Below are 27,880 nucleotides of genomic sequence, written 5' to 3'. Positions count from 1 at the left end.
CTAGTGCGCGATGGGACAAGGACATCCCTGCCGGCCAAACCCTCCCCTAACCCGGATGACACTGGGCCAATTGTGCGCCGCCCCATGGGTCTCCCGGTAGTGGCCGGCTGCAACAGAGCCTGGACTCAAACCCAGAATCTCTAGTGGTACAGCTAGCACAGCGATGCAGTGCCTTAGACCACTGCGCCACTCGGGAGGCAGTTTTTTTTTTTTTACTACATATACAAAATTATAGATACGAACAACAACTTACCTACACACACAAACAATGACTTCATCTCATCTGCCCAGACCCGCATGCTCACACCCCCATCCCCAGTGCCTGCATTACCATTTGCCACTTGGCCTTAAATTGTATCCATTTGTTATCCCAGGTCTACATTTTGTTTCTGGTGTCCTTTGACAGCTCTTTGGTCTTGGCCATAGTGGAGTTTGGAGTGTGACTGTTTGAGGTTGTGGACAGGTGTCTTTTATACTGATAACAAGTTCAAACAGGTGCCATTAATACAGGTAACAGGTGGAGGACAGAGGAGCCTCTTAAAGAAGAAGTTACAGGTCTGTGAGAGCCAAGAATCTTGCTTGTTTGTAGGTGACCAAATACTTATTTTCCACCATAATTTGCAATTAAATTCATTAAAAATCCTACAATGTGATTTTCTGGATTTTTTTCTCATTTTGTCTGTCCTAGTTGAAGTGTACCTATGATAAAAAATTACAGGCCTCTCATCTTTTTAAGTGGGAGAACTTGCACAATTGTTGGCTGACTAAATACTTTTTTTGCCCCACTGTATGTCATGTAAATACATGTATATCCTTGTACCGAGTCATTAACGTGTTTTTATGCCTTTAGTTTTCCATGTGTTCCAACTTAATTGATGAATTCTGAAAGCTAGCTAGTATTGTTCCATAACATTGTTTTTTAGGGAGGGATATGGGTTCTTGTAGAATACGTTTAATATTCTTCCATATTGTTAAGAGTTTTCTTAACTATGAAGTTGCTAATGTTCTTAGCTTTATCCTTTGAAAATAGACATGCCAAATGATTCTGGGGTGAACATATGTATCCTCAATATCTGCCCACTGTTCCTCTTTAGTGCATTTAACTATTTGTCGCAAGTAAAAGCCTTGGGAGGCGAGTTGACACAATTCCAAGTCTGGAAGGTTAAAACCACCCTCAGACTTTCCTTATTATTCTATGAATTTTATTTTCCCATATACAGTTTGTTATGACCGAGTATACTTTTTTAAAGAATGTCTTCAGTGTGGTAATTGGTATTCCCGAAAATAAATATGAAAACTTTGGCAGCCATGCCATTCCATAGAGGTTTATTCCACCTGTAAGATTTATGGGAAGATTATTCAATTTAAGTAGATCTGCTTTCATATTGTTGAGTAATGGGATAAAATTATCTTTATATACTTGTTGTTTGTTGTCACTTATTAAGCATCCTAAGTAGTTTATATTTTTTGTGGTCCAGTTAAAGGATTGCTGTAAATCATGAGTTATTATTTTTATTTTCCTAATGCCATTATTTCATTTTTTTCCATATTAATTTTATATCCTGAGATGTTGTAGTATTCTGAAAATAATTTTAGTAAAGGTGTCATTGAGTTTTCAATATTGGTCAGGAATATCAGGGGATCATCTGTAAATAAGTTTAGTTTATAAAAATGTTTACCAATACTGATACCTGTTACATTTGGGTATTGTCTTATTCTTCTACAAGCAGTTCAATTACCACTGCAAACAGGAGGGGAAGAGGGGACATCCCTGTCTCGTGCCCCTTTCTAAAGCGATTTCATCAGATAATGTATTATTTCAACTGGAAAGTTCCAAAGTTTCCAAAGTTTTGAAAATAAGTTTTGAAAAGAAAAGGTAATTCAAGATGGTCTAACGCCTTTCGGCATCAACAGACATGATTAATTAATCTATATATTGTTTTTGTGAGTATTGTATTAAACTGAAACATGTTCTTGTATTTGTTTGTAAGTGTCTATTTTTAATAAACCCTGTTATTTTATTGTCACAATTTATTAAACGTATAATCAGCAGGGGACTCTCTAGATAACTATTTGATACATGGAACTAGGGAGTACTGAATTGAGTGTCGTGTGTTGTCATTTGTGTAAATAGGGGGGCTACTTTGTCCCAACATGTTGGATATAATTGTATGGGAAAGCCATCCATTCCTGGTGCTTTTCTCTGTGCAAATGTTTTAACAGTGTCTGATATTTATTTTTGGGTAATCACTGTTTTTAGTAATAATTGTTTGTCTGCTGATAATTGCTTCAGGGTTGTTGAGTCTCAGAAGGCTGTAGGATCCATACCACTGTTGTTTTATGATTAATTTAAAAAAAAGTTTTATTGATCTCGTTGTTGTTTCCAGTTACCACTTTTGTATCTTTATCTTTTAAAATTATAACTGGTTTAGCGTGTATTGGCTTTGTGAGAGCTGCAAGATATTTTCCAGGTTTATTTTCCATTAGGCAGTATGCTTTATTTGAGTTTAACCTGTAGTTGTTGGCTCTCTTCACACATTAGTTGAAAGCCTATAAATTATAAGCAGCCGTGTCAAAACAATAGCCTTCTCTCGCCACGTTCTCTCCTCCCAGCACAGAGGAGGGCTCAGAGCAGAGAGCAGACCACCACACACATGCCAAACCACAGCAGATGTCTTCTCTTTACAGCTCAAACACTCACCTCTAGCGTGATTTCCCTTTCAAGGTCACCACGGAAACCAGGCAGCCTCTGAGAGTTGTTCTGCAGATGTCAAGGAAGGAATGAAAATATAATTTGACCCCTCTCTTCACTTGAACCGACAGAGAGAAAACCGTCCTGGGTTGAACAGACAACAAGGGCTCTCTTTGACAGAGACAAGGGAAATAGAGGGACCAGTCACAAGATAGAGATCTCCAAAACTCTGAGGTTCACACTGATCCACTGAGGGCAGCCATATCATAGCTGATCTAAGTTTTGATTAGGGTATAGTTTCATTTTTTTTAAACTGACAGTCATGCATTATGTTAGTTAATTAGGAACACAGTGCAGTGACAGCAGAGATAAGGTCATATTAGAGGGAAATTTACACAAACAAGTATGCTCTTAGATTAAGCTTATTTCTTGCTGTCTGGAGTTCTTCTTGAAAATCAACAGATAATTGACTCCATGTGATTCTGATTTGTCTTTTCCTCTGACTCATATATCATATAATACGTATATATACCATATAAGCCTTTGTCTCTACAAGCTTCACCTCCCTTCCTTCCAGAGTCCCAACCTTCTCCTCCTCCAGGTGCTGCTTACAGCCACAAGACGTCCATTAGGTTCACAATGAGCCACAGTTCAACAGCAGCTAACAGCAGTGTGTGTGTGTTTGTGCACGTGCAAGATAGTGTGTGTGCGAGTGTGTGTGAGTATCTAGTGTGTGTGCGAGAGTGTGCAATTAACTCTTCCCTTAAGGGCATAGCGATAGCCCTAACCTGCTGACCATCTAGAAATCGTGCACGTGCTTCTCTGATGCAAAATTAACCAAAAAGGGATACACATTTTTTTTAAATGTTTAGTAATTTATCAGATGCTCTTATCCAAAGAGTGTCTGCTAAACTTACAATTATTGCAATCATCTTAAGATAACTAGGTGGGATAATCACATACAGTTGAAGTCAGACGTTTACATATACCTTAGCCAAATACATTTAAACTCAGTTTTTTTTTACAATTCCTGACATTTAATCCAAGTAAAAATTCCCTGTCTTAGGTCAGTTAGGATCACCCCTTTATTTTAAGAATGTGAAATGTTAGAATAATAGTAGAGGAATGATTTAGTTCAGCTTTTATTTCTTTCATCACATTCCCAGTGGGGCAGAAGTTTACATACACTCAATTAGTATTTGGTAGCATTGCCTTTAAATTGTTTAACTTGGCTCAAACATTTCGGGTAGCCTTCCACAAGCTTACCACAATAAGTTGGGTGAATTTTGGCCCATTCCTCCTGACAGAGCTGGTGTAACTGAGTCAGGTTTGTAGACCTCCTTGCTCGCACACGCTTTTTCAGTTCTGCCCACAGAATTTCTATAGGATTGAGGTCAGGGCTTTGTGATGGTCCCTCCAATACCTTGACTTTGTTGTCCTTAAGCCACAACTTTGGAAGTATGCTTGGGGTCATTGTCCATTTGGAAGACCCATTTGCGACCAAGCTTTAACTTCCTGACTGATGTCTTGGGATGTTGCTTCAATATATCCACTTAATTTCCCTTCTCATGATGCCATCTATTTTGTGAAGTGCACCAGTTGTACCTGCAGAAAAGCACCTCCACAACATGATGCTGCCACCCCTGTGCTTCACGGTTGGGATGGTGTTCTTCGGCTTGCAAGCCTCCCCCTTTTTCCTCCAAACATAACGATGGTCATTATGGCCAAACAGTTCTATTTTTGTTTCATCAGACCAGAGGACATTTCTCCAAAAAGTACGATCTTTGTCCCCATGTGCAGTTTCAAACCGTAGCCTGGCTGTTTTATGGCGGTTTCGGAGCAGTGGCTTCTTCCTTGCTGAGCGGCCTTTCAGTTTATGTTGATATAGGACTCGTTTTACTGTGGATATAGATACTTTTGTACCTGTTTCCTCCAGCATCTTTACAAGGTCCTTTGCTGTTGTTCTGGGATTGATTTGCCCTTTTCGCACCAAAGTACATTCATCTCTAGGAAACAGAACACGTCTCCTTCCTGAGCGGTATGACGGCTGCATGGTCCCATGGTGTTTATACTTGCGTACTATTGTTTGAACAGATGAACGTGGTACCTTCAGGCATTTGGAAATTGCTCCCAAGGATGAACCAGACATGTGGGGGTCTACAATCTTTTTCTGAGGTCTTGGCTGATTTCTTTTGATTTTCCCATCATCTCAAGCAAAGAGGCACTGGGTTTGAAGGTTGGCCTTGAAATACATCCACAGGTACACCTACAATTGACTCAAATGATGTCAATTAGCCTATCAGAAGCTTCTAATGCCATGACATACATTTCTGGAATTTTCCAAGCTGTTTAAATGCACAGTCAACTTAATGTATGTAAACTTCTGACCCACTGGAATTGTGATACAGTGAATTATAAGTTAAATAATCTGTCTGTAAACAATTGACTGAAAAGATACTTGTGTCATGCACAAAGTAGATGTCCTAACCAACTTGCCAAAACTATACTTTGTTAACAAGACATTTGTGGAGTGGTTGAAAAACTGGTTTTAATGACTTAAACCTAAGTGTATGTAAACTTCTGACTTCAACTGTATCTCAGTCATAGTAAGTACATAAGTACAAAGCCAGTACTAGTAGGAATAAATTATCCATTGGCAAAAATTTTTACTCATGGATGCCAAGGGAAGACAGGCTTTCCCAAATATTTGACCAATAAATATATTTTAAAATGTATCTTTCATTTCTCTCTGTGTTTTCAGATTTTTCTGTCAATTCACAGGTGGCTGTATCTCACCTGAGAAATCATCAGAACGAGGGAAACAGCGCCTGTCTGTCTCAGTATGTGTAGCCCATGTATCTGATGCTGTCTGGATCAAAAGAGTAGAACATTTTGCCACATTTGATTGATTGATGTCAGCAAGCATTTGGCCAATCAGCGTTGAGCCGAGCTCAACTATGGGTTGTCCTGGTGCAGCAAAACACCCCCCAAGGAAGGCCTGTTTGGATTTGGCATCAGACCAATCAAATCACTTCCTTTGAAAAACATAATTTGATGATGCTCTCTGTTTTTTTGATGACACAAACCTATTGAATTTATTCACCACTGTTTGACTGTCTTTTTGTTGCCTTATTGGATATTACAGTGACATATGAACAAAAAGATTATCGAGCAAACAACGCAATTATCACAACACAGGTTGTAGTATGGCTCTTTTACTGGCCTGGCTTGGCTTCCTCTGTGATTTTACCCACGCACCACTACTGGTAGTGGTAGGGAGGGGAAAGGTCAAGTGTGAGTGTTAGTAAAAGTATTGTCTCTACACCCAATGACCGTTCAACAATAATAAAACAATAATCATTCCTGGCATTTCTTCTGGGTCAGTAGTGTTATCTGTCCATGAGTAACACTGTAGACTCGTTGATACTGGTAATCACACAAACACAGCTGTTTGGGGAGGAGGCTTGCACTTACTGAGATCCAAAATACACAGAGGTATACATTGAGTGTGTGTATGTGTGTGTGTGCAGGCTTGCGTGTATTCGACTATGGCCATATGGTGCCTCTTTGAGGAGTGGGTTATTCTTTGGTTTTCAAAGATTCTACAAATGATGGAGTGCTCTTAGCACACTGTGAACCTACATGGTATTGTGGGATTGCCTATACAATTGGATATGGTGCTCGTTTTACCGTAGCCACCCCAACCCCGATAGTGTGTGTGTTGATTGATAAAACAGACCTAGCTATTTGGCATGTGGACAAAACTCTTATATACTCTGCTCACATACCACAAACCCAGACCTGTGGCTCTTCGATATGTTCAATCTGGGTTCAGGTGTCTGACTATAGGCCAAGAGACAGATGCTCCTTCTGAACAACAGGCCCAGAGGAAGAGTGCTTCCTAGAAGCATCCTGTAGTAACCATCATCATCAGAGTTTAGTTTGAGCATCGTCCACAGACAGACGGCTTCAGGGACCACTCTGCTCTTCTCTGTCTGTCTGTCTGTCTCAGGCTCCACTGACCTGTTGGAGAAGTCTGTCTCATAATAGTGTTAGTTTCAGATGATCAATTAGCTATTTTCAGGCAGCCCTGCTGAAACTCTAAATCTGCCCCTGAAAGTGAACATTGAGGATTTGAAAGTAATAATAATAATAATAATAATAATAATAATAATAATAATAATATGTGTGATTTAGCGGACGCTTTTATCCAACTTACATTCATGCGTGCCTACATTTTACGTACGGGTGGTCCAGGGAATCTAAACCACTATCCTGGCATTCCAAGCGCCAAGCTCTATCAACGGAGCTACAGAGGATATTACATATTTACATATTTCAATGTGTAAGTTTGTGAGTGTTCCCCCTCCTCCCCCTCCTCACCCCACCTCCCCCTCTCTCAGGCAAAATGGCCAGATGGCTCTCAAGCCTCCATGCTAATCCAGTACACAGACGTGGCTCTGACAGCACTGCAGCACTACAGCTCCACACACTACACTATAACATTGGAGTAGGCACACTTCTTAAGACTAGGCCACTTTACTACTACACTCGGACCAAAGCATACACCAATACTTCCCTCCTCCACTCTGGCAGAGCACATTGCCCACTGCCCAGCGGTCGTCTTCACCAAAGAGCTCTATTTTTTTGGCTGGCGTTAGGCGGCACTGGCATTTTCCAGCTCTAACACCATGTTCGGCAATTACCTGTCTTATATCAGCTCGCTTGCGTTCAGATAGGCGGGGTGGAAATATTTGAGGGGTGTTCTTAAAACCATGTGGTCTAGGGCACTGCATCGCAGTGCTAGCTGTGCCACCAGAGACTCTGGGTTTGCGCCCAGGCTCCGGGAGGTCCATGGGGCGAAGCACAATTGGCCTAGCGTCGTCCGGGTTAGGGACGGTTTCGCCAGTAGGGATATCCTTGTCTCATCACGCACTACCGACTCCTGTGGTGGGCCGGGCGCAGTGCACGCTAACCAGGTCGCCAGGTGCACTGTGTTTCCTCCTACACATTGGTGCGGCTGGCTTCCGGGTTGGATGCACGCTGTGTTAAGAAGCAGTGCGGCTTGGTTGGGTTGTGTTTCGGAGGACGCATGGCTTTCAACCTTTGTCTCTCCCGAGCCCATATGGGAGTTGTAGCGATGAGACAAGATAGTAACTACTAACAATTGGATACCATGAAATTGGGGACAAAAAGGGAGATGTTTTTTTTAAAAGCGCGATTCATGGTGCTAATTTCAGGCAGCACTGATAGGGATATTTATGCTGGTTTTAGCATAACGCAGTTGGTTATGGCATGAGTTTAGACAGTGGAAACGCAGCCTATCCAGCTGTGATGCACACTGACCATATGAACCATATGAACATGGAACAAGAATAGCCTAATGTGCTTTTGGTGCCTGTATACTTTGCATTTAGAAACATAAAACACTCATGTTTTTTCCCATTAAATGTTATTTGAGTAAAAAACCTAGGATATCCTCTTCTCAATGAAGGCTTTTTTTTGTCTGCCCAATGCAACCGCGAAGTAGTCAAGACTGTTGATAAAGGGTTTGGCTCCTAGTCACCAAAGCTTTATTAAAATATCAAGTTTGAGAGGAGTAAAACAGGAGCTGACTGTTCTATTTGCGCATTGTAGGAAGGCCCACATTATTTTAGTCATGCAGGTCCCGTTTTGGAGGTGTGTAAAAACTCCTCCATGATGTAGGCAATGGGTCCATGCCCATCATGAAACAATAGATGAGAACCTCAGTGAATACCGGTGACCCTAATAACCTGTAAAAATGGCTTGTTTTCTGTGTCATATGTTAAAAACCCAAGCCCTGCCTTAAGCCTACTATCATGAAGGCTGGTTCAACAGCAATGACTGTCTTTTTTATCCTTATTCATGATATAATTACATTTTACATACATTTATTGTTGTTGTTTAAAAAAAGCTGATTGCTTGCTTTAGGTAAAATATTATTACAACCAATCTGATTAGAATGATTAACCTCCCTGGTTTTATGGTGACAACGTCCGTGGCGCTCTAGCAATGCAACTTCTGGAGATGTGTGAACGCGATCTGATCTGTAAAATGGTTCTGATTATGCTCAGAAACCCTAGGCCTATTGGGGAGCAGTATAACGGTGGTTGGACATTCTCCCTTTATCTTGAAATTGGATCTTTGTCCAACTACTGTGAAAAGTTTGGATGTGCGTAAACCCCTCCATAGTCTGTGTTGATTTAATATTATATGGCCATGGGGAGAACTTATGGTGCCTGTAAGTGTGACATTTCCTATTTAAAACAAGTTGCTGTTTTGTTTTGGTTAGAATTTGATTCTAATTATTTGTTCTCTTTTTAGGCTTTATCAATAATTCATTAAAACTTGCTTATTGACCATTTTTGGCATGTCCATGCTCAGCCGGAATGCAATTTGCAGTAGGCTAGCCCCTATAAACAGTGTGAAAACTATTAAAGCCATGCAATTATTTAGAACAATTTGGACTGCAAATGGTTAAGGTATTTAGCAAAGATAGGTCTACATTTTGTTATTTAGTTTATGTAAGCCATTTAACAAATTATAACAGACTAACATTGGAATTGATTCCAAGGCAATACATAAAAGACTGTAAATACACAGCTTGACGTAACCACATCTTTCGCCATGGAGCTCGTTCTGATTGGCCAGTGAGGGGGCAAGCCTCGACACATCCACAAAGTGTTTATTCATCAAAACCCAGCCCTTTCGCGCCAACGGCAGGCAGCAAGTGCGATGATAACTGTGACAGTGTCAATAGCAAAAATATTTATAACACACTACTGAACCTATAACGCTACGTCCTGCACATAGATTGACCATTGTTTCGGGTTTATTAAAATAGAGCCCAAAGTGTTTTCTAAGACCATGTAACATTACTATCCTAAGTAGACGGACGAATGGAGGTCTATCTGTATGTAATATCACATTTCTGGTGGCCAGCTGACAAGCTGCAGGCAGAGACAAGGCGCTTGGTCTTCTGGAGCTTTTGTTAGGAGTTGGCTGAGGTGATGTAAGATAAGCCCCATGCGTTGGGTTACACACACCAACCAACCCCCATCCTGACCTCTCCTGAGGTAGTACAGCACACACAGTCAACACAAACAGCAGTCACTGACTGGACAAGCAGCCAGGCCACAACTAACCTGTTGGCTAGCTGGGACAAGCCTTTGTATGTTTATGAATAGACTACCGCAAGCTAATATACTGTACACACTGCTCTTATTCTGATCTCATCTCTTATTTCACTAATATTAAGAGACAGAAACTATGACTTTTAAAAATCCACCTTTCCAGAAATAAATCTCTAACTGTTGCCGCTTGTTATAGACCCCCCCCCTCAGCCCCCAACTGTGTCCTGGACACCATATGTGAATTAATTGCCCCTAATTTATTTTCAGTGTTCCTACTGTTAGGTGACCTAAACTGGGATATGCTTAACACCCCGACGTCCTACAATCTAAGCTAGATGCCCTCAATCTCAAACAAATTATCAAGGAACCTACCAGGTACAACCCTAAATCCGTAAACACGGGCACCCTAATAGATATCATCCTGACCAACCTGTCCTCTAAATACACCTCTGCTGTCTTCAACCAGGATCTCAGTGATCACTGCCTCATTGCCTGCGTCCGTAATGGGTCCGCGTTCAAACGACCACCCCTCATCACTGTCAAGCGCTCCCTAAAACACTTCAGCGAGCAGGCCTTTCTAATTGACCTGGCTAGGGTATCCTGGAAGGATATTGACCTCATTCCATCAGTAGAGGATGCCTGGTTATTCTTTAAAAGTGCTTTCCTCACCATCTTAAATAAGCATGCCCAATTTAAAAAGAAGAACAGATATAGCCCTTGGTTCACTGCAGACTTGACTGCCCTTGACCAGCACAAAAACATCCTGTGGCGTACTGCATTAGCATCGAATAGCACCCGCGATATATAACTTCTCAGGGAAGTTAGGAACCAATATACACAGGTAGTTAGGAAAACAAAGGCTAGCTTTGCATCCTGTAGCACAAAAAGTTCTGGGACACTGTAAAGTCCATGGAGAATAAGAGCACCACTTCCCAGCTACCCACTGCACTGAGGCTAGGAAACACTGTCACCACTGATAAATCTACAATAATTGAGAATTTCAAAATGCATTTTTCTACGGCTGGCCATGCTTTCCACCTGGCAACCCCTACCCCGGTCAACAGCACTGCACCCCCCACAGCAACTTGCCCAGGTATCCCCCACATCTCCTTCACCCAAATCCACATAGCTGATGTTCTGAAAGAGCTGCAAAATCTGGACCCCTACAAATCAGCTGGGCTAGACAATCTGGACCCTCTCTTTCTAAAATTATTCGCAGCAATTGTTGCAACCCCTATTACTAGCCTGTTCTACCTCTCTTACATATCGTCTGAGATCCTCAAAGATTGGAAAGCTGTCGCCATCATCCCCCTCTTCAAAGGGGGAGACACTCTAGACCCAAACTGTTACAGACATACAGGTATATCTATCCTACACTGCCTTTCTAAAGTCGTCAAAAGCCAAGTGAACAAACAGATCACCGACCATTTCGAATCCCACCATACCTTCTCCGCTATGCAATCTGGTTTCAGAGCTGGTCATGGGTGCACCTCAGCCACGCTCAAGGTCCAAGGCTTTCGACTCTGTCAATCGCCGCATACTTATGGGCAAACTCAGCCTTGGATTCAGCCTTGGATTCTCAAATGATTCTCGCCTAGTTCACCAACTACTTCTCAGATGGAGTTCAGTGTCAAATCGGAGGGCCTGTTGTCCGGACCTCTGGCAGTCTCTATGGGGGTGCCACAGGGTTCAATTCTCAGGACGACTCTCTTCTCTGTATACATCAATGATGTCGCTCTTGCTGCTGGTGATTCTCTGATCAACCTCTACGCAGACGACACCATTCTGTATACTTCTGGCCCTTCTTTGGACACTGTGTTAACAAGCCTCCAGACGAGCTTCAATGCCATACAACACTCCTTCCGTGGCCTCCAACCACTCTTAAATGCAAGTAAAACTAAATGCATGCTCTTCAACCAATCACTGCCCTCACCCGCCCGTCCGTCCAGCATCAGTACTCCGGACGGTTCTGACCTAGGTGTCTGGTTAGATTGTAAACTCTCCTTCCAGACTCACATTAAGCATCTCCTATCCAAAATTAAATCTAGAATCAGCTTCCTATTTTGCAACAGAGCCTCCTTCACTTATGCTGCCAAACATACCCTCGTAAAACGGACTATCCTACCGATTCTTGACTTCGGCGATGTAATTTACAAAATAGCCTCCAACACTCTATTTAGCAAGTTGGATGTAGTCTATCAAAGTGCCATCCATTTTGTCACCAAAGCCCCATATACTACCCACCACTGCGACCTGTATGCTCTCGTTGGCTGGCTCTCGCTACCTATTCATTGCCAAACTCCCTTGCTCCAGGTCATCTATAAGTCTTTGCTAAGTAAAGCCCCACCTTATCTCAGCTCACTGGTCACCATAGCAACACCCACCCGTAGCACGTGCTCCAGCAGGTATATTTCACTGGTCATCCCCAAAGCCAACTCCCCCTTTGGCTGCCTTTCCTTCCCGTTCTCTGCTGCAAATGACTGGAATTAATGGCAAAAATCACTGAAGCTGGAGACTTATATATCACTCACTAACTTTAAGCATCAACTGTCAGAGCAGCTTACCGATCATTGCACCTGTACACAGCCCATCTGTAAATAGCCCGCCCGCCCACCTCATCCCCATATTGTTATTATTTTTTTCTCCTTTGCACCCCAGTATCTTTACTTACACATCATCTTCTGCACATCTATCACTCCAGTGTTTATGCTAGGCTAGTTGTTCGAGCGTTGGACTAGTAACCGGAAGGTTGCAATTTCAAATCCCCGAGCTGACAAGGTACAAATCTGTTGTTCTGCCCCTTGAACAGGGGAGTTAACCCACTGTTCCTAGGCCGTCATTGAAAATAAGAATTTGTTCTTAACTGACTTGCCTAGTTAAATAAAGATAAAATAAAAAAATTGTAATTATTTCGCCACTACGGCCTATTTATTGCCTTACCTCCCAAGTTCTCATTTACAACTCCCTAATCTTACTAGATTTGCACACACTGTGTATAGATTTCTCTATTGTGTTATTGACTGTACGTTTGTTTATTCCACGTGTAACTCTTGTGTTGTTTGTCTCGCACTGCTTTGCTTCATCTTGGCAAGGTCGCAGTTGTAAATGAGAACTTGTTCTCAACTGGCCTACCTGGTTAAATAAAGGTGAAATATATATACATTTTTAAATAACTGACCACTAGTTTGTATATGTTCTATGTGTTGTCTATGTGATGGTTGCAGCGAGGAGCTACTGAAATGGCTGTGGTTAATGTGGACAGTCAGGCCTGAAGGTGTGAGGTGTCAATGAGGGTGAGACCCATGGAACTACATGCTGGAAGTGTTGTGAAAAGCCAGTCTCCTTTCTTTTGCCCCCAGGAGCTTAACCACAGGTGTCCTGCAACCTCCTTATCCAATCCAGGTGTTGCAACCTGATCCAGAGAGTGGACCTTTGTATTCAGCTGCAACAGTGGGCCTTGATAGTCTGTTGTCAGGAGATGTTATGTTTATTTGGGTGGAGATTGTTACTGCTGCTCAGTGAGTACTGAGCTGGGTTTGAGCACAAAGCATTGACAGTCAGTGGACTCCTCTCCTCTACTGTCTTCTCTCCTCTCCTCTACTGCCCTCTTCTCTACTCTACTATCCTCTCCTCTACTGCCCTCTTCTCTACTCTACTGTCCTCTCCTCTCCTCTACTGCCCTCTTCTCTACTCTACTATCCTCTACTCTACTGTCCTCTACTCTTCTTTACTGTCCTCTCTCCTCTCCTCCCCTCTACTATCCTCTCCTCTCCTCTACTGCCCTCTCCTCTACTGCCCTCTTCTCTCCTCTACTGTCCTCTCCACTCCTGTCCTCTCCTTTCCTCTACTCTACTGTCTTCTCTCCTCTACTCTACTGCCCTCTTCTCTACTCTACGGCACTCTCCTCTACTATCCTCTCCTCTACTGCCCTCTTCCCTACTCTACTGTCCTCTCCTCTCCTCTACTATCCTCTCCTCTACTGCCCTCTTCTCTACTCTACTGTCCTCTCCTCTCCTCTACTATCCTCTACTCTACTGCCCTCTTCTCTACTCTACTGTCCTCTACTCTACTGTCCTCTACTCTACTGTCCTCTCCTCTCATCTACTATCCTCTACTCTACTGTCTTCTCTCCTCTCCTCTACTATCCTCTCCTCTACTATCCTCTACTCTACTGTCTTCTCTCCTCTCCTCTACTGTCCTCTTCTCTACTCTACTGTCCTCTCCTTTCCTCTACTATCCTCTACTCTACTGTCTTCACTCCTGTCCTCTACTGCTCTCTTCTCTACTGTCTTCTCTCCTCTCCTCTCCTCTTCTCTCCTCTCCTCTACTATCCTTTCCTCTACTAACCTCTACTCTACTGTCTTCTCTCCTCTCCTCTACTGCCCTCTTCTCTACTCTACTATCCTCTCCTCTACTATCCTCTACTCTACTGTCCTCCTCTCTCCTCTACTATCCTCTACTCTACTGTCCTCCTCTCTCCTCTACTCTACTGTCCTCTCCTCTCCTCTATTGTTCTCTCTCCTCTCCTCTATTGTCTCCTCCCCTCTCCTCTACTCTACTCTGTCCTCTCCCCTCCACTGTCCTCCAGTCTTTTATCTCCTGTCCTCCCTCCTCACCTCTCCTCTACTGTCCTCTCTCCTCTCTTGTCCTTTTCCCTCTACGGTCTTCTCCTCTACTGTCATCTCTCCTCTCCTCAACTATCCTTTCCTTTCCTCTCTCCTCTCCTCTACTGTCCTCTCTCCTCTCCTGTCCTCTCTCCTCTCCTCTACTGTCCTCTCCTACCTTATCTCCTTTACTGCTATCTCTTTTCTCCTCCACTGTCCTCTCTCCTCTCCTCTGCTGTCCACTCCTCTCCTCTACTGTCCTAATTTTTGTCATTTCCTATCATATCATGTCCTCTCCTCCACTGGCCTCTCCTCTACTGTCCTCTCTCCTCTCCCATCCTCTCCTCTGTTGTCCTCTCCTCTCCTCTACTGTCCTCTCAACTCTCCTCTACTGTCCTCTCAACTCTCCTCTCAACTCTCCTCTGCTGTCCTCTCTCCTCTCCTCTACTGTCCTCTCTCCTCTCCTATCCTCTCCTCTACTGTCCTCTCTCCTCTCCTCTACTGTCCTCTCTCCTCTCCTCTATTGTCTTTCTGCTCTACTGTTGTCTCCTTTCTCCTCTCCTCCTCTACTGTTGTCTCCTTTCTCCTCTCCTCCTCTACTGTCCTCTCCTCTCTCCTCTCCTCTACTGTCCTCTCTCCTCCATGGTCCTCTCTCCTCTCCTCTACTGTCCTCTATTCTCCTCTCATCTACTGTCCTCTCTTCTCTCCTGTCCTCTCCTCTACTGTCCTCTCTCCTCCACTGTCCTCTCTCGTCTACTCTACTCTCATCTCCTCTACCGTCCACTCTCCTCTCCTCTCCTGTCCTCTCTCTCATACTGTTCTCTCGCCTCTCCTGTCATCTCCTCTCCTCTAATGTCTTCTCTCCTCTCCTCTCTCTTATCCCCTACAGTCCTCTCTTATCCCCTACAGTCCTCTCTCCTCCTCTACTGTACTCTCTCCTCTCCTCGGTCTGGCCATCCATCCATTTCCTTATCAAGCCCCCCTCTACACGGCCTCCCTCCTGTGGGGATAAGCCTCAGCAGCACCCCTCTCAGTTCTACCCATCAATTATGACGCCCCCACCTCACACTCACTGTCACACACACGCACACACCCTCATCACTGTTTGGATGAGGAAAGTGGTGGTCTTGATTATCCAGATCTACACCAGTCCAACAGAAAATGATTAGCCATGGCTTCAGGACTAGGGTGGAATATAAAGCACTGACTTACTAGATAGAGCCTGTGGGTCTTAACAGGCAACTATAATCAGTCAGAACATAGGGTACAAATCCATGAATATATTGCCTACAGGTATTGTATGGTAATCAAGGGTTCAGCGTAGCTCATTTTTCATACTCACAGCCCTTTAGCCTTGAGTTATTTTCAATAATGCCCATTATAGTCAGGCAGGTAGGAGTAAAACCCTAATCTCATACATCTATGTGGATGAGCAGAGAGAGAGCTGGTGCATCCATAGATAATGCATGTGTCCTATAAGGCCCAGTGTTCCAGACTGCCAACACAGTGAACGATGTGACAGAGCCAACTTCTGATCTTGGATCAGACACTGTGACTCCAGACAGACAAGAAACACACATCTTCTCTGAAGGACTATTACACACAGCATCTCGTCTTGTCTTTCCTCCCTCTGCTACATGTCAAAAACACTGTCTGTCTGTCTGTCACCCAGCAACAACCTGAGGAACGTCATGATATAACAGGTCTTCAATTCCACTAGACTAGATAATACTGTCAATAAACTGCTGTTATAATCACAATGTTTCTATGGCTCTACATTGACAGATTAAAATCAAATAGAAAGGAATTAGAATGGGGAGCTGGATCTATGTTTATATGCAATGAGAGGCCTTGCACCTGTCACAGACACAGGATCCTCTCAATAGCTAAAGTGGTTCCTAATTTTATTGGCCATGCTGATAGAAAATTTCAACAATGAGGAAAGGTCTTAGAGGCTGTTTTAGTTCTGTGTCCTCGTTGTGAGTGAAGAGTTGAGAGAGATGGAGCAGGTGTTGTGCTAGATGGGTGGATATTAATAGATATAACACTCCTGATGTCTGTATCAACACCACAGCTCAACACACACACGCACACACACCACATCCCACACACACAGGGAACAGCACCTTCCCCCACTCGATCACTCCTCCTCCATTCCCACATCCTCCTCTTCCCAGCTCCGCCATCACCCAGACACCGTCCCAGCATTCTTCTCCTACAGGGAACAGGTTTCCCAGAAGGCTGTGCTTCACACAAACATGGGGATGACTGTGCTACTAGGAAGAGGTGGAATCTCTCACTCGTCCTCTCAGCCCTACTCTATCCTGCTCTGACGCCAGCGTGTAAATGAACAGTAGCCCAGTGTGATGGATAGAATGGTTGGATGACTGACCGACCCAATACCCCTCCCTCAGTGAGGCTGAGGCAGGATAACTCAGCTCCCACAGAAGCAGCCCCCACCCACACTCCCTCCCCGCCCCCGCCCCCATCCCCATCTCAGTCAGGTGACCAGACGCTGTAGATCTCCCAGCTGGCAGGACGGCCATGAAAGCGCTCCACACATCCATGTTTAAACCAGGAGACAGACCGAGCCACTGCTCTCTGTGTCTGAATGTGGAGAGAGAAACAACATCTATCATTTCTTTAAAAACCTCCCTAAATAAAGTGGGTCCAGAGGCAGCATCCCATTGATAACAAAGGGCTGTCCCTGTGCACATAATAACCATCCATCACTCCCCATCTATCCCCAGCATCTACACCCCAGATCCATCACTCCCCATCCATCCCCAGCATCTACACCCCAGATCCATCACTCCCCATCCATCCCCAGCATCTACACCCCAGATCCATCCATCCCCAGCATCTACACCCCAGATCCATCACTCCCCATCCATCCCCAGCATCTACACCCCAGATCCATCTATCCCCAGCATCTACACCCCAGATCCATCACTCTCCATCCATCCCCAGCATCTAGACCACAGATCCATCCATCCCAAGCATCTACACCCCAGATCCATCACTCCCCATCCATCCCCAGCATCTACACCCCAGATCCATCACTCTCCATCCACCCCCAGCATCTACACCCCAGATCCATCCATCCCCAGCATCTACACACCAGATCCATCACTCTCCATCCATCCCCAGCATCTACATCCCAGATCCATCACTCCCCATCCATCCCCAGCATCTACACCCCAGATCCATCCATCCCCAGCATCTACACCCCAGATCCATCACTCCCCATCCATCCCCAGCATCTACACCCCAGATCCATCCACCCCCAGCATCTACACCCCAGATCCATCCGCCATCCGTCTCACACCTCACCACCCAAAATAGCATTGCCTCTTTTTGTTACTGTGTTACCACTGCAGCTGCTGCTCTGCTACAGGGCTGGCTCGCGCCCACACGCACATACACACACACATACACACACACACACGGCCCTGACAAACGCCAATAATTCAGACTCTCACATCAACAAAGATGCTTTTTGTGAAACACAGGGGGTCCATAAAATCCAGGGAAGGATGGAGGGGACGGGGGTTGATAACATTGAGCTGGCCAGTAACGACATTTAAAACCAATCCACTGATGCAGGCATCCAATCTCTCTCTCTCTCTCCCTCTCTCTCTCCCTCTCACAGTGATAGGTAGATCAACACAGCTGCCACCCCCCCTCCTCCTTCTCTCCAGCAGGGCAGAATGCAGGGAGGAAGAGAAAGAAGGCTACAAAGCACCCCCCACAGAACCCCCCTCCCTCTGCCATCCACATCCTCTATTGCAAACACAGACAAGGGATTACCTGAAATATGTCTTGACATTCTCTTGTTCGGTGTGTCGACTTTGGAACCAGTGTTCTGGTAGGTTCATCCTCAAATATACAGTCCTATTGACAGTTTACGTGCAGGACTGCCATTCTCTTGTCAGACCGGTTCCTGACCCCAAACTCAGTCTTGTTTGGCAGGCTGGATTCTTCACTGGCTGCTTACTGTTTCCTAGCCCATGATGTCATCCGCCCTGCTCAGCCCATTGGCTGGGAGGGTACATGTTAATGAAGGCAGCAGCTCTGGGGGAGGAGGCAGAGAGGGAGAGAGGCAGACAGAGTTGTTCTTTTGTTTGACAGACCAAACCAGCTCAGCGAGAGAGAGGAGGAAGGTTGGATTATATTTCCATATCTTTTTTTCTAACACTCTCATGTCTGAATGGCAAAAATATTTTCCTCTTTCTTATTTTGCTAGTTTTTACTTTAATCTGTCTATTACACTTAAAATGTTAAAATGCTATCAAGGCGTAACAGAAACATAATATGCAGTTACAGTACCTACATACACCTACCTTTCTCATGACACAAATTAGACCTTCATTGATTAACACTCAGTTGGTAATAGTTCCACAATATCAGGTTGCATTTCAAATGGTCTCAATATCATGCTGCATAAATGTGTTGACTGTTTGTTTTACAGTTCCTGGACCCTGCCAGTCTTGTGGTGGAATATAACCATAGTGGACTGTAGTTGTCCCCTAGACAGAGGTACATATGCAGGATCTTAATTTGTTCACCCTGTTGCAGGAGAACTTTCTTGCAATGCAGGAAATGTAAAATGTGTAGTGTATTTAAGGTTGAAAAAGGCTTCTGTAGTTTGTAATTTCCACTTAGATATTTCAGACTTGATTTTCCCTCACGAAAAATCTATAAACCACTATAAAAATGTCCATATTTATAATCAATAATAATTCACATTTCAAGTCACTGCAGGATTATTTTCCTGCTGTAGCAAACTGGCTCAAATTAAGATCCTACATCTATTGGTACAACTAGAAATTAAGGAAACACCAACAAAGTGTCTTAATAGGGCCTTGGGCCACCAGAACAGCTTCAATGTGTCTTCGCATAGATTCTACAAGTGTCTGGAACTCTATTGCAGGGATGCGACATCATTCTTCAATGAGAAATTCCATCATTTGGTGTTTTGTTGATGGTGGTGGAAGCTTAACTAGACTCTGATGGATGGATGCCATTTAGCAAAATCACATTAGTGGAAACCAACACTGTTCTCGGGGCAGGTGGGGTTGTAGCTAGATATTTTTGAGTCGCGTTAGGGATCATTTTGTCATTTTAGCTAACCCTAACCCTAAAATGTTTCCTAACCTTAACCTACGTCTCCTAATCTGCCACGTTAATTCTCTTAACCTGCTGCCTAAGTTCTCCTAACATGCTATGAAGAGTCACTTCTGCTAGTCAAAACCATCAGACCTGCCCTGGGAGCAGTGTGAGTATCCTTGGATGTGACACAGTTGCTATTTATCCCTCTCTGGCTTCCTGGAGGGGCGGTGACGACAAACCACAGACTCACTTAATTTGTCCTAATTTTCCTATGATGTCATCTTTTTCCCCTTGCTCACCTGTGATTGGCTGGCTGTCTCAGCATCTACTCAGATCTCAAGGCTAGTTTTTCTGCCTGAGGTGGAGACCCATCTGAGGCATTCTGAATTATGGCTGGTTGTCGTGACAACCCATGTAATGTTGATTACTCGTTGAAGAATATGAACCTGTTCTTTGACAATGTTCACTCAAATGGAGGACAGAGCCATGGAGGGGCACCTCTCCACCTTCTGATCCTTACGGAAACCCCCACTAGTGGGACATAATAGAACCTATTTAGAGGATCGCCTTATCATTTATACTCATTATTGTGGACGTAAAGGAGAAATTATGATTTTGTCAAAATATTTTTATATCAGAATCCCAGAAATGTTGAGATGTCTCATAAGAATGAAGAATAATGATTCTAGAAAACAAAAACACTGCATGGTAAAATAGGCTGAGGTTTATATTTGACTTCACAATATGATGTCACATATAGGCTGCAGCAGGATAGATCCATACCTATATCCATGACTTACCAAAAGGGACTCTAAATATATTGAGAAGAGCATTTATTTTCAAAGTCTGCTTAGTTTCTAAGGCCTTGGTGATTGATTTTTGTAGATAATTAAGGCAAATAGCTGAGAGCTTTCTATGGAGAATGAGCCCATTCATCCTACTAACACTGAGATACACAAACACAGGCAAAACACTGGTGACATCATTTGCAACTCTTATATCCTGGTTATGTTATTGCCTAATACTAAACTAGCTGACTAGGTTCTGTTTTACAATGAGCTGTTTAGAAAGACTAAAGAGAGAGCTGATGAATCCGGAGAGAATCTGAGGCTACCAGAACCCATGTTTGATTAGAAAGACTAAAGAGAGAGCTGATGAATCCGGAGAGAATCTGAGGCTACCAGAACCCATGTTTGATTTATTTTTGACAGTACCATGCAGTCATTTATTTTAGTGCACTGAGGCAGAGAGATGAAGGGGGTTTAGTCTGTCCCCCTACAGTCTCAATGAAGGCTATTTTAAACTAAAAGCAGAAGTCAAGAAGAAGAAAAACCTATCAAACTAAACTGAAACTTAATTTACATATACTAACAGCAGGAAATAAAACAATCTTGCTCTCAACTACCAGGCATTGTACATGTTTTGTTGATACTTACTGTATACTGTGGGGACAAAGGTTGTTAATGAAAATCGTACAGCCACTGTGAATTATAATAATAACACAGACAACATAACTCCTAGAGAAACTGCGAGAGACAGTAAAAATACTTTCATTACGGTATATGCAGGACAAGCCCCACTCAGTTGATTGTGCCTGAAACCAAAGTAATTATACTCTCATTGATCCAATTAGTAAGCTATAGCTAGATGTAACCAAACCCAGCACTGAGCCTGTGGTAATGAAATACAGACAGACAGCCAGGACAGACAGACAGCCAGGCAGACAGGACAGACAGTACTGTGATGCATTACAATGATTTTGACCAAAGTGAGATGTGGTTAACTGACTTACAGTCTAAGAGAGGGTAAGTCTATGGGGGAAACATTAGCAGTACATTGCATGAGGAGTTGGGTACCTTTGAGAGATGACTGGTGATGAAACAGTTACCAGCTTGATTCCATACTAAGAAGACAAAGGTACTGTATACTTCAGCTGACAGCATGGAAGCAAACAAAGAGTTTTCCATGATGAAATAAAGTTTCAAATTTGAAGTTTTAATGTCACATGCACAAGTACAGTGAAATGCCTTTCTTGTCAGCTCTAAACCCAACAATGCAGTAATCAATGTCAATGTAGTATTAAAAATAACATAATGTAGAAGAAAAACAATACGAAATAAAAAGAACAGGAAACAGTAATAAGCTATATACAGGGACAGTTCCAGGGTCAGTAGCTATATACAAGGACAGTTCCAGGGTCAGTAGCTATATACAGGGACAGTTCCAGGGTCAGTAGCTATATACAGGGACAGTTCCAGGGTCAGTAACTATATACAGGGACAGTTCCAGGGTCAGTAACTATATACAGGGACAGTTCCAGGGTCAGTAGCTATATACAGGGACAGTTCCAGGGTCAGTAGCTATATACAGGGACAGTTCCAGGGTGAGTAACTATATACAGGGACAGTTCCAGGGTCAGTAACTATATACAGGGACAGTTCCAGGGTCAGTAACTATATACAGGGACAGTTCCAGGGTCAGTAGCTATATTCAGGGTCAGTAGCTATATACAGGGACAGTTCCAGGGTCAGTAGCTACATGCAATGTAAATGTGTGTGCGTGTTATGTATGTGTTGGAGTGTCAGTGTGTGTGACTGTGTAAAGTCCTGTGAATGTGCATAGAGACAAAAAATATATAAAAAATAATTTACAATTTAAAATATGTACAGATAGCAGAGAAAACAAGCAGAGAAAACAGTCTATGACTTTTGGGTGGCTGGAGTCTTTAACAGTTGTCCCGGCCCTCCTTTCACACCGTGTCAGAGTCTATCTAGAGGATAGCGAAGGAGTCAGGCGCAGGACACAGGTAAGAGTAAAACCACTGTGTTTACTCCATCCGAGAACGGAACAAAAATCCCGTTATAAAACAAATACAAAACAGGATACGAACTCCAACACACGAAAGACAATCACGCACAAAACAGAAAGGGAAACCAGAGGGTTAAATAAGGAACATAATCATGAGATGTCAAACCTTTTCAACCTCCTGAGGGGGAAGAGGCGCTGTCATGCCTTCTTCACTACTGTGTGTGGACCATTTTATGTCCTTAGTGATTTAGACCTCGAGGAACTTGAAGCTCTCATCCCACTCCACTGCAGCCCTGCTAATGTGGATGAGGGCGTGCTCGCCCTGCCAGGTCACTGACCACCTCCCTGTAGGATGTCTCATCGTCGCCGGTGATCAGGCCTACCACCATAGTGTCGTCAGCAAACTTGATGATGGTGTTTGAGTCGTGCGTGGCCAAGCAGTCGTGTGTGAACAGGGAGTACAGGAGGGGTCTAAGCACACACCCCTGTGGGGCCCCTGTGTTGAGGGTCAGTGCGGCGGAGGTGAAGTTGCCTATCCTCACCATCTGGGGTCAGCCCGTCAGGAAGTACAGGATCCAGTTGCAGAGTGTGGTGTTCAGTCCCAGGGTCCTAAGCTTGGTGACGAGCTTGGAGGGGACGATGGTGTTGAACGCTGAGCTGTAGTCAATAAACAGCATTCTCACATAGGTATTCCTCTTATCTAGGTGGGTGAGGGCAATGTGGAGTGGGTCTAGGGTGTCTGGGATGATGGAGTTGATGTGTGCCATAACCAGCCTCTCAAAGCACTTCATGATTCCAGATGTGAGTTCTACAGGCCGGTAGTTATTGTGGCATGAAGACTTCTTGGGAAGTTCTTGGGAACAGGAATGATGGTAGTCATCTTAAACATGTTTGGATTACAGACTGGGACCAGGAGAGGTTGAAGATTATTGTGAATGTGCCTGCCTGCTGATCTACGCATGTTCTGAGTACGCACCCTGGAATACTGTCCAGCCCCGCGGCCTTGTGAGTGTTGACCTGATTAAAGACCTTACTGATGTCGGCCTCAGAGAGCAAGATCACCCAGTCCTCTGGTTCGGTGGGGGGGCCTCACCAATGGTATGGTGTTGTTGTTGTCGAAGCGTGCATATAATGCGTTGAGTTTGTCTGGTGGAGACGCATCGTTGGGCAGATCATGGCTTGGTCTTCCTTTGTAATCCATAATGGACTGAAACCCCTGTCACATGTGACAGGTGTCAGAGCCTGTGTAATATGATTCCACGTTATTCCTATATTGCCCTTTTGATGACTCTGGTCGTAGAGGGACTTCTTGTACTTGTTCCTGTCCTCAGCCATAGCCTCAGGGTTTTCTGCAATGGCCTTGTGTGTGGTATCCATTTTCTTTAGTTTGTATCCATTTTCTTTAGTTTAGCGCCAAACTCCGTGTTAATCCATGGCTTTTGATTGGGGAAGCAGCAAACCTTCACTGTGGGGACAACGTCGCTGATGCGTTTCCTTGTGATGCTGGTGACGGAGGTAGAGTCTCGGAACATATTCCAATAAGCACTAGCAAAGCAAAGCAATCCTGTAGCATAATCTCTGATTCTGATGACCATTTCTCAACAGAGTGAGTCATAGGTACTTCCTGTTTGAGCTTCTGCTCGTAAACAGGAAACAGAGTTATGATATAGAACGAGAACAATAATTGATTGTTTATATTGTGCTCTGTGAAATATGTTAGCTACAAAGACAATACGTGCTAAACCTATTGCCATCTCAGTATACACTGCGTACAAAATGAGGAATGTTCTTCACTCTAACAGTGAAGACATGACACATGACAGACAATATGGGCATTGCCTGGTGGTGAGCAAGACAGAGCCGCCCAAATATGCAGCATATAAAATCATACCACAAAAGACAAATACATTAATTTCATTTATTTTTTGTTGCGTATGGAACATACTGTAATATTCACATCACATTCATGGGAGATGTCGTGACCAAACCAATTTCCTCCTCCCATCTTTGACAATAGTGATTAAATGTGAGACTAAAGAGACTGGCCTGAACTTCAGAATGACTGCTGACCCCTCACAGCATGGTGTGTTACAGCAGGACACACACTGGATCTAGTCCTCCGCCAAGTACAGCTCTGTAACCCAAATGATTCGCCGTTATGACTAATTGATTCCAATACGGGCCTGATTAAACTGATTTGCCATTATGACTGAATTATTCCAATATAGCCCTGATCCAACTGATTCACCATTATGACTAAATGATTCCAATACAGCCCTATACTACGAGTCGATATTCACATAATATTAAGGAATTCCCCTCGACCACCCCCACAAATTGGGAGAAACAAACATTCTTTCCTATTGACCCCCATTGTAAAAGAGCCAACTACGTTGCAGATTTTTTGTTATACAAAAATAACAAAATATTTTGAAAAGCTGCTGTGTCGTTCAATGTACGTAACCAGGTAAAAGATCCCGGCCTATGGTTCGCAATGGTCCCACGTAGGGAAATAGAGCTTGCGAGAAGAAGCCCTGTGTCTTCAGGCTATTCTGTGTGGAGAGTGACAAATGTTGGGACCCGGTGTCCAAGTAGGCTACACGTAGCTATGTGTGGAAAACATTTCATCACAGGTAAGACATTTAACTTGTTTACTATAGTCTGTTTGTAACTCCACTCACTACTTGTGAGTATAGTCTGATTATTTGTGTTGTTGATCTTGGCTAGCTTAATGTTCCGGTTAGCTAGCTAGCATTCACTCACGTGGCTGCTAGGAAATCATATACACATATTTAGCAGATGTTATGGCTGGTGTTACGAAATGCTTGTGTTTCCAGCTCCAACTGTGCAGTAGTATCTACCAATTCACAACAATACACACAAATCTAAAGGAATATAAATATTAGGAGTGGAGTGGCATTGACTAGAATACAGTAAAATACAGTATATACATATGAAATTAGTAAAACAGTATGTAGACATTATTAAAGTTACCAGTGTGCCATTATTAAAGTGACCAGTGTTCCATTATTAAAGGCACTAGTGTTCCATTATTAAAGGGACGAGTGTTCAATTTGTGGCAGACGGCAGGGAGAGGTGAGGGGAGTGGCTATTGAAGGGAGAAATCTTGCAGCCCGCTGGCTCCACCTTGGCTTGAGGACCCAGGTTTTAGGATTACCCCTGGAGATCGGAACAAACAATGAGAACAGATTGTGGACTGTGAAATGGTTGGTGACTTCCCCCCTTTTCCCCAGTGTACAAAACTCCCTAATAAACTTCCCATTTGCCTTCTAGTTGTGCTCCTTGTGTGTGTTCGTTTATTGAACTGATGTGGAAACCCCACACCATTGAACCTGCTACATGTGGTAGAAAATGCGGGCAGGCAAAACCAAGCTCAATAACTAAACAGACGCAAAGCACAATGGAAGCTTTGGTGAAACAGCTGGTGGAGGTGAACATAGCCCAGCAGGCTATGCATCGGGAGCTGCTGGAGGAACAGCGTCGGCAGACCGCTCTCCTGCGAGCTGAACAGCCGCCCAGGCCGGCATGTCGGCAGGCGCAGTAGTCTCTCGTCCCAAACCCAGTAGGTTTATACTGAAGCTGACCGAGGCTGATGACATCGAGATTTACCTCCAAGCCTTCGAGAAGACAGTGGATAGAGAGAAATGACCCCATGAGCAATGGGCCAACCTGCTAACAGCCTTCCTGTCAGGCGCAGCACAGAAGACCTACCAGGATCTGACGGCTGACTAGGCGATGCATTACGAGGGTCTGAAAAAGGAAATCCTGCGCCGGTATGGTTACACCCTGATTAGCTGGGCACAAAGATTCCATGATTGAGCATATGATCCTACAGCGTCCCTCCGATCGCAAATCCATGATCTAATTAGGCTGGCCAAGAGCTGGCTTACTGCTGAACCACTGACGCCCACACCCATCGAGAAAGTGGTCATAGATAAATATATATGCTCTCTCCCATTAAAAGTTAGCAAGCCAAGCTAACCTGCAGAGCGCAGATCAGCTGGTGGAACTGGTGGAAGGACAACATGTGGCTTTGGAGGTCCTGCGTAGTGGACAACCACGGAAGGCGGAACCCTCCACTCGCCCAAAGGAGCGACAAAGGGTGGAGAACCACGCCAGGACACCGGCCAAGGATGGGGGTACACCAACAGCCAGCTCCCCGAGACAATGCCCCTTCCTGAACCTGGACAGCAGGAAATGCTACGAGTGTGGCGAACCTGGAACAGTCCAGACCACAATGTCCCGATGCCTTCGGCCTCAGCCAGTGAGGTAGCCACCGGGCATCCCTGCGGCTTGCTGATGGCATGGTCCTTCCCCTGTCACCCCGGTAATAGCCAATGGAAAGGACACCACAGCACTTGTGGACCCTGGGAGTATGGTGACCTTGATCCGACCTGACGTCGGCCTGTCCCCAAACCCGGCTGACACCGTGGCCATCACATGCATACACGGTGAGACCAAGGTCTACCCTACCACACTCCTCCACCTACAGACCACAAAGGGACAACACACGGGGCCAGTGGGAGTTGTCCCGAACCTACCTGTGCCGGTCCTTATCAGGAGGGCGTCAACAGAATCCCTCTCGGAGGGTGACTCGGGTGAAGCCAGTGGAGGGAGAGGTGGCAAGTCTGGAAGGATCCCAACTTGGCCAACGCTCTCCAACAGGTGACCATGATGGACAGAAAGCCCAAGGAGGGGGTATGTCAAAATCATTTTTCTATAAAGAAGATGTTGCTGTTTCAGGTCGTGAAGAAGAATGACGAATGTATGGAGTTGTTTTTGGTTCCCCGTTCCTTTGTACCATCTGTCCTGCAGTTGGCGCACTCCCACCTTCTTGAGGTTCACCTAGGTGTGGAGAAGACCTTAGACATGATTAAGGCACAATTGTACTGGCTTTGGGGTGAAGGGAGCAGTGGAAGGTTACTGCCGCAGTTGCCCAGAATGACAGCTTTTGTAGCCCCTTCATTCCCTTCATTCCCCTACCCATTATTTCAGTCCCTTTCAGCAGGATGGGCATGGTGGGAGCTCTACCCAAGAGCAACCGAGGGCACCAATACATCCTGGTGATTCTGGATTATGCCACTAGGTACCCGGAAGCTATTCCCCTGCAAACCCCTGAAGCAGATGTGAAAGAAGGTAATGGAGGCGGACTGAAAGAATTGGGACGAGCTGCTACCCTACTTGATGTTCTCGATCCGAGAAGTACCCCAAGCTTCAACAGGATTCTCTCCCTTTGAACTCTTGTCTCGGAGACGACCCCGAGGACTGTTGGACGTGGCTAAAGAAGCCTAGGAACAGCAACCGTTGCCCCACCGAACCATGGTGGAGCACGTGGAAGACATGAGCGACCGGATGACAACCCTGTGGCCCCTGGTATGGGAATACAACAGAGGGGCACAACGAAGAGACTTCCAGCCAGGAGATAAAGTGTTGGTGTTGGTCCCCACCTCAGAATGTATGTTTTTGGTCCGATGGAATGGGCCATACGA

The 27,880-nt window shown here is 44.4% G+C and overlaps 2 protein-coding genes across 3 annotated transcripts in view; one reads left to right on the top strand and one right to left on the bottom strand.

Moving 5' to 3' along the window:
• Positions 1 to 18,472, bottom strand: part of LOC109873993 (serine/threonine-protein kinase PAK 3) — a 77,510-nt gene extending 59,038 nt beyond the window's left edge. Inside the window, exon 1 of one of the 2 annotated variants that reach the window (XM_020465730.2) lies at positions 18,261 to 18,472. The gene's annotated coding sequence lies outside the window, so the exon portion shown is untranslated. The remainder of the gene's footprint in view (positions 1 to 18,260) is intronic. The other variant, XM_031809134.1, reaches the window with a different exon arrangement.
• Positions 16,834 to 17,795, top strand: LOC116358258 (extensin-like). Its single transcript, XM_031809076.1, has 2 exons — positions 16,834 to 16,954; positions 17,281 to 17,795. Exons 1-2 carry the CDS (start codon positions 16,834 to 16,836, stop codon positions 17,793 to 17,795), a joined length of 636 nt encoding a protein of 211 aa, XP_031664936.1.
• Positions 18,473 to 27,880: the final 9,408 nt, after the last annotated feature.

This window comes from Oncorhynchus kisutch, linkage group LG29, assembly GCF_002021735.2.
Source record: "Oncorhynchus kisutch isolate 150728-3 linkage group LG29, Okis_V2, whole genome shotgun sequence".
In the NCBI taxonomy this organism is placed as follows: Eukaryota; Metazoa; Chordata; class Actinopteri; order Salmoniformes; family Salmonidae; genus Oncorhynchus; species Oncorhynchus kisutch.
Note: the sequence above shows the minus strand (reverse complement) of the source record. Positions and strands in the feature narration are given on the sequence as shown.